Source organism: Exophiala oligosperma (genome assembly GCF_000835515.1).
Source record: "Exophiala oligosperma strain CBS 72588 unplaced genomic scaffold supercont1.22, whole genome shotgun sequence".
Lineage (NCBI taxonomy): Eukaryota > Fungi > Ascomycota > Eurotiomycetes > Chaetothyriales > Herpotrichiellaceae > Exophiala > Exophiala oligosperma.
This window is the reverse complement of record NW_015622839.1, coordinates 97,574-104,769: the sequence shown is the minus strand read 5'-3', so window position 1 is coordinate 104,769 and position 7,196 is coordinate 97,574. Positions and strand designations below refer to the sequence as shown.

At 48.5% G+C, this 7,196-nt stretch overlaps 2 protein-coding genes across 2 annotated transcripts; one reads left to right on the top strand and one right to left on the bottom strand.

Moving 5' to 3' along the window:
- Positions 1-168: 168 nt before the first annotated feature.
- PV06_11224 (uncharacterized protein) lies at positions 169-438 on the top strand (the record flags this gene model as incomplete). Its single annotated transcript, XM_016412862.1, has 1 exon — positions 169-438. One exon carries the CDS (start codon positions 169-171, stop codon positions 436-438), a length of 270 nt encoding a protein of 89 aa, XP_016256795.1.
- Positions 439-3,778: 3,340 nt separating this feature from the next.
- PV06_11223 (uncharacterized protein) lies at positions 3,779-4,972 on the bottom strand (the record flags this gene model as incomplete). The annotated part of the gene is made up of 4 exons (XM_016412861.1): positions 3,779-3,877; positions 3,927-4,135; positions 4,183-4,282; positions 4,334-4,972. The coding sequence occupies 4 exons, from the start codon at positions 4,970-4,972 to the stop codon at positions 3,779-3,781; spliced, it is 1,047 nt and encodes a 348-aa protein (XP_016256794.1).
- Between the last annotated feature and the right edge of the window lie 2,224 nt (positions 4,973-7,196).

The following is a 7,196-nucleotide window of genomic DNA, read 5'->3' as shown; positions in this document are numbered from 1 at the left end:
TCGTCTTCAATCTCACGACGACATCCCGGACAGCCTTCGACGCAAATACCCGCGGAAGAAACGTGTCAACAGCAGATCTGTTTCTTTCGACAGGACCTCATCTAGTTCACCAACGCTCTGCCTCCTCAATCTTCGACAGAGTCAAAGAGCATGCAGTGGCCCGAAACCATGCGTCTCGACATCGCGGGCCACCACGACGTTAATTTACAAGACTACTGTGACTGGCTCAAGTCTCGGGTGAAGAACGAATCATATAAACATGAATATCAAAAAGCAGCCGACTTTCTTCTCGAGAAAGCCTTCGATCTCGACTTGGTCTATGAGGACCAGAATCCTGGTTTCCTCGTTGAGCAAGGAGAAATAGAGGAAGGCATCACTCGGCGATTTGTGAAGGACATTCCTTTATGGGTCAAACGTTGCGGGCTGCATGAGACATAAGCGGACAGCATCTTGGAGTTCTAACATGGTTCCAGACATCTTCGGTCGGTGAACCGCCTTTGGGGTGGGGTTTTGACTTTTTCCTATGTACTGTATGTGGTGTTCATTTAGACTATGACTGATAGTTATTTTTGGCCCGGAGCCGCATCGTTTATCGGAAGTGTTTTGGTGTTCGACATACCACGAAACCAAGAGGATTTCCACTCATTCACTTCGTAACGAGATAGATTTACTGGAGCGGGGGATGAATATTGTAATGCTGTTTGAAATCGAGCAACGTTTCCTAACGCTTATATCGTGTCGGAGAATGGACGATCGACTTGATCCATCATCGACGGAGAACAGGGTGTTGCGATACGGCTGTAAGCCTACTCAAGTTGGAGGACCGAGGCGCACAAGACATCTCAGACATGAGAAAAGAGGTCGCAAGTTAGTTGGATAGTCGACATGTAAGACGAACACTCTTGATATGATTTTCTTCACACAAGTGGCGTTCCTTGGACATCATATTGAAGATTTCCGTCCATATCTCAGGGAGAAGCAGGCCTTGGAAATTCATTCTGTTTGGGCAAGTGTCCCACGAACCCAGTCTCTCGAGAAAAGAGACAAAGCGAAAGTAACCGAATGGGGGCGGAGACGGTCAAAGGAGAAGAGACAGCCTTAATGGACGAATATGCTCTACAGGCCCAAAGTTTCCAGTTCTGCCCGGAGAAAACGCGACGGTCTTTATACATGATATGCATGCCAAGTAAATCTTAATCTTCATTGGAGGAAAGGTGAGTATTGCTTACGTGATGTGGACATGGGCGAAGTAATGCCAATATTAACCTTATTCTGACTTAAGAAAAGATTGTCTCCGTTAGGTTCATTTACGGAATCGATTTTTTTGTCATGGCTAATCTGAGATTAGAGAACCTATGATGCGGCTTGGTGGCCTCCTTCTAGATCTATCTCATGAAGGGTTGGAAATCCGTCTCGACCAAGGTCACCTTTTCATGAAGATGCCGTCGTGCCAATCTCCTCAAAACGTCATGAGTTTCCGCAAATGCCGACACTGAATTGGATCAGTTTGTGCTATTTTTCAGGAACGATTAGACTTACTGAGGATGAGGGTCGAGCCCTGCGATGTCTGCCGCAATTCGGACACTTGCCGCTTATCCTGTGTGAGCGAGTGAGGTACGCCGCCCTCATTCTGGAGTGGCACGTTTGTCCATGGTTGCATGAACTCGTCGGTCGAATACTCGGAAAGAGCACTTCGTCTCGCCAGATCTGGCACGTCTGAATTCGGTCAAGTTGAATCTAGAAGAGAGATGAGGACCGCTTACATGGCGTTCTATACTCCGGGGGAATTGGGGTTGAGGGAAGACTTCCGGGAAAGCCTTCGGTTTTGTCGTCTCGAGATTCACCTTCGAAAGCTAACTCCTTCTCCACCAACTCGTCGAAATTGGCCTTTCCAGGGTAGACGGTGCTTCGTCTCCCAAACGAGATCTTCGAAATATCGTCGAGGTTGACGTAGATGGAGACCTGGAGGATCTATCATTTGATCAGTGATGGGGGAAGAATGAATTGACAAATCACGTACACCACCGCTCTCCAGCTTGTCTTCATCCAACACATCGTTCACAAAAGGCTGCGCGGCAATGCCGACATCTGAGATGGTCAGCAGGAGTCGGGTCTGAAGTCGGAATACCTACCAATATCACTGATCTGCCAGATCAAATGGATCCGACGAGTGACCACGCGACGATGGTGGTAGCCATGAATCAGTTTCTTCAGGTATGGCACTTGAGAGGCGATTCCCACTCCATCAGCGATCAACACAACTGTCTCGTACTGACCAACCGGGACAGTGTGACCATGTGGTCCGCTAAACATGGCCCATTTGCACTCGAAAGGTCCATTTGGGCGAGCAATGTGAAGAAGGTCTCTCGTCAGGCCTCGCCGTGGCTGGATGAAAATCTCCAGACATTCTTGCGCCTCGGTGGACCAAGAGGCGACCATAAACGGATGGCTCTGCCAAAAGGCTCCGAGGCCTACGGAGGGCATCCATAGATTTATGTACTGGCCAGGCTCGATTTTCAAAGGTTTGCAGAGATGCACCTTCAATTTCAGCATCCCACACGAGCTCGTGACGGTGACCCGTGAGCGTTTACGGAATGACCATCCATTGCGGACAAGAACCAACACGGCTTCGCAAGCGAATGTCACTGCCATTAAGGCAAGAAAGATGAGAAGATACAATCGATCCGGAGACCGTACTGACGACAAATGTTCCCAGATTGAAGCAGCACAAAGAAGCGACAAAATCTGGTGAAGTCGAATAAAGATCTCATAGGACGCTTTCTGGACCAAGCGTCGTGGAGTGATAATGAGTATACAGAATGCCAAAGCCGCCTAGGTAGATTAGCAGCGAGAAAAGCTGGAGGGAAGGAGGCTCTCACAATGACCACGAACGGTTTCTCTAGTTCTCTCCGAAATAACGCCCGCTCGGTCACGGCGGCCACGATGACGTGAAAAGCGGCCAGCCCAAAAGCCACGAAGCTGACTGTACGATGGGCATCTCGAACGGCGCCGACAGAGAGACCCAACAAGTCGGCCAGAAAGTTGAGGTGGAGACCACTTAACAACGGACCTAAATTAATGACTGACAACGTCCCTGCGCGGCGTCCAGCATGCGACAGATCGGCGACACCAACACCCAAACACACCACGTTGACTGCCAGATATGTCACGCGCAGCAAGACTGCGGTCACAGTCCAGGGACCCATAAAGGTGTGACGGTTGAGAACATAGGTAGATCTCAAGTATTGGTGTATCCAGGAAGCGGTGGCAATGAGCCTGGGGGCAAACGAGGAAACTCCGGTTCGCAATAGCAATATCAGAGTAATGCCAGCGATAACAACCGCATAGATCTGAGTAGTATCCATGGTGGGAGAGAGATGAATCGTTCGAAGAGAATATTGCCCTGGGGAAGATGCCTAACAGGCCATGGCTGGGAAGGACGAGATTGAAGATTAAATAGCTCAGGAGAAGATGATCATCCCAGCACTGTGCTATGTTTAGATCCTAGTTGAAATGCAATGCGCCTTAGGAGTGACAAAGTTTCACTATTCTATCTCGTTTAACGTATGTGTAGAATTACGGTCTGTGATGGGGTCTGACATCCAGAATCTCCCAAAACTCAAACGCAGGTCGGGAATTCACATAGAATGGTATTACATGTGAGGCTTGTCTGGGGCGGTTTTCCTATATGAGATCGAGGGAGCGTCATATCGCCAACCGATTTGAAAGCTTCGCATCATGCATAGCAAAGAATACTTAGATTTAATGCTTCCGGACCTCAATCGAAGTATCTGTAGGCTCTCCGAACGGAGAACGAAGCCAGCTCTTCCAACAACACCAAGTCCTCCTTGCGCCATGAACGCTGCAACAAGTTGTGCTTGGAGGATCAGTAGCTGTCAGAAATATTCTTATTCAGAAGTCCTCACCTGTTGCAGTTCCGTCACGGACTCTGCAGAAGTAGTCATCGACAAAAACCCAACGGATGGAGAGTTCCCGGTCCAGCGATTGGGATTCTCGATTCCGATAGCTCCATCGTCTTTTACATACTTCTGCATTAGTTCCATCGCGATATAGCCGACCGCCCTCACATCGGCCGTGTTTGGTTCCTCAGCGGCACAACAGTACTCTTGGTTGGCTGCAATCGATCAGTCCTTCCCTATACGGCCATTGTTGGAGGCTCACCCAGGACGATGTCTCCGCTCGGCTTCAGTAGTACGTTTGAGCATGCCAACGAGCCGTGCTGGAGCCCGATTGAGCTCAAATAACACAGACCTTCCAGAATCTAATCTAGTCAGAGAACAGGTCTCCATCAGCACCTAGGACGTCAACACACCTGTGCCAGAATGGCGACCAGCTGTCGCTCAGTTGGATAAGCCGGGCAAGCCACCACTTGCTCCAGTGAGACGAAAACGTGTTCGAAGACGGCAAAGTACGTCTGTTCCCACTCGAAAACCTCCATCACCCTGATAAATTTCTCGTGGCGAACTGTGTTCAACATGTCGAGGATTATTTCCCCTTCACGTCTTTTGTAATTTTTTATGGCAACCTTGCCTGAATTCGGAGATAAACCGACGGCGACGGTGACAAAGTCCTCGAATTTGAGCTCATATCCCTGCTTGTACATCTTCCACGGTGATTCGTGCCGGACCGTCAGCATAATCGCTCTCACGCCGGGAGGCGTCTGGCGGGGAGCAGATGCGCTAGGTTTCAGCATCCCTGGCTCGGTGGCCTTTTCAATCTGTTTTCCAATTCCCTTTTTGATATCTCTTCCCATGTCAGTGGCGGGGGACAATTTTTTCCATGATGTGCTGATCCTTTCCGCTGTCCTGGCGATCTGCTCGAGGTGGTTTGGAGCGGTCGATGACTTGGAGCCGGATTCATTCCCGATAGCTCCCAAATCGATACGTGATTCTCTATTCTGGGCCGAACGAGCGAGGTGCCGATGGGATCCAGGCTGCATGGGTATGGGCATGGTTATGAGGGAGGTGTAAGTCAGACTTGCGGGTGGTAAGAAATTGTTCGGGGTACGTTGGAAATTTAAATAGTCACAATCGTGGAAGTGCTTTAGCCTCTGACTTCTCACAGAACTGTTTACATACATTAAACATTAAGTTGTGTTGTTCCTGCAAATTTCCAAGCTTATGGAGTTATATGCCTCGAGTTTTAGGACCAAAAAATATTCTTCGGCCATTTACGTTCCTTCTCGCTTAGATCATCTCACTGATCTGTCCAATTATTACAGTATCCAAGCTTACATCCTAAGTGCTAACCGACACTGAAATCCTTTTCCGAAGAATCGAAGAAAATGACTAGTTCTCCTCAAGCGGACCCATACATACATATTGGTCATTTGCTACCTGACAGAATGGAAATCCACAATGTGCAATATAAGTCCAAGTGAACGGGGTATTAGCAGTGATGGTCGAAGTCAGCCACGTGTTTGGATCGGAAGATTGTTGAGTACATTGAAGCTGGAAATAGTTAGTACTGTAGATGGATCCCTTGAACGCATATGACTCACTATGTCAAAACAATTGTCCGAACATGCCAGGGCGTCTGCCTGGCTCATGTCGCAAGTAGAACCTTCGAGGACGGTAAGTGCATCACCAGGACATTGACGGCGAAAAAGGCTTGGCGTATCGAAAGGCGTAGACATGACCAGCTGCACAGAGGTTGTAAGAAACACTAAAAGTCGTTTGAATTCGTGCATGTTACAGACTTTCTCAGTACGACAATAGTTCTCGGATATGTGGTGATACAGTCCTGTGGAAACGGTAACCAGGGCGACTTCAAGAGAAATTTGGCGGTAATTATATGTGAAGTCCTTCGTAGACACAGAGTGTCGATCCTCAGGACTCCAAGGTCTAGATGTGACCACTTTCTGAACACTCGATGCTCTGAATTCTAATATTAGAAATACAATACTTGAAGATTAACCTACATTTGAGATCAAAATCGGCAATGGGGAAGAATCTGGTATGAGTATGTATAGAGGCACTCAGCACAGTAAAGTTTACTGTGGTAGTGCTGACGTGCGATTCTGAACTTAAATTGGTTTTTCATGGGGTATAAGTCTTGTATAATTCTCTCAGCCTGCTCGATGGAGGAAACACGTCCGGACACAGCAGGTTTAAGGTATTAGATTTTACATTTCACAATTTGGCCATCAATCCCTTTCACTCACACCCAGTGCCTCATCCACCTATAGAGTAACAATACATCAGGGCCTGTGCGCGTCAATGGAAATTTTTATAGATGATCTGTAGATTGTGGTTGATCGCCAAGCCAAGCTTTTAGCGTCAGGGGCTACAGCCTCGCACCCATCTCAGAACTATGGCGCACCTAACACTTCCGTTGTTTTTCACTCTCAACCATATGCCAATCAATCACTGAGAATATCAGCTCTTCTCTTTATTGCAGCAAGATCATGCTCCGTTTAGTGACGCTTGGGTGCACTCATCAGCGCTTGCACTATAACATGACTCGCCTCATGGGTTACAAAAGCTTGGGTTCCTTGTGTCGTGGGTTCCTCCTCCTGAGGAAGTCTTCTCATCCGTGTCCTCATAGACAATGTTGACCCAGCCATACCCCTGATCGCATTCCCTTCGTGTGTCTTCTTGCCGTAGGGGCACATCTACCAGTGCTGTTTGATCCGCGGCGTAGAGATCGTAATTGAAGATTTGGCCTATTGTGGTGACGGTGTTCGTAGATGAAGGGGTTGATTTAACTTCCAGTGTATCGAAATTTCTGTTAGAAGGAAGGGTAGGTAGGTCATCTTGGATTGACACTGCAGCGTGAACATCAACGGAAAGGTGAGACTCGTCCGTGGTGGGTTTGTCACTCGCAATCGACGCGTCAGGGCCAACTGATTCACCCGCAGCCGAGCCCCGGCCAGAAGAGTGTGTTCCTGAACATTGGTACAGCAAGCTTTCAACCCGAAGAAGGGTGGCTTGAACATCTTCGAGCACTTCTCGGTCAAAGCGGGACGAGCGTATAAGGGAGGAGATCCTCCCCCCGGTGAGAAGAATTGGCGATACGTCGTCCATCGAATGACGGTCCAGTCACGAATCGTCCGGTGGGAAAGAGCATTCCCCGTCAATCAGGCTCCTGGCAGGCTCGATACTCTGATAATGCAGGTGAGAATGTAGTCAGGCAAGGTTGAATCATTCCAGATTACCGCTTTACGGGTCCATCGA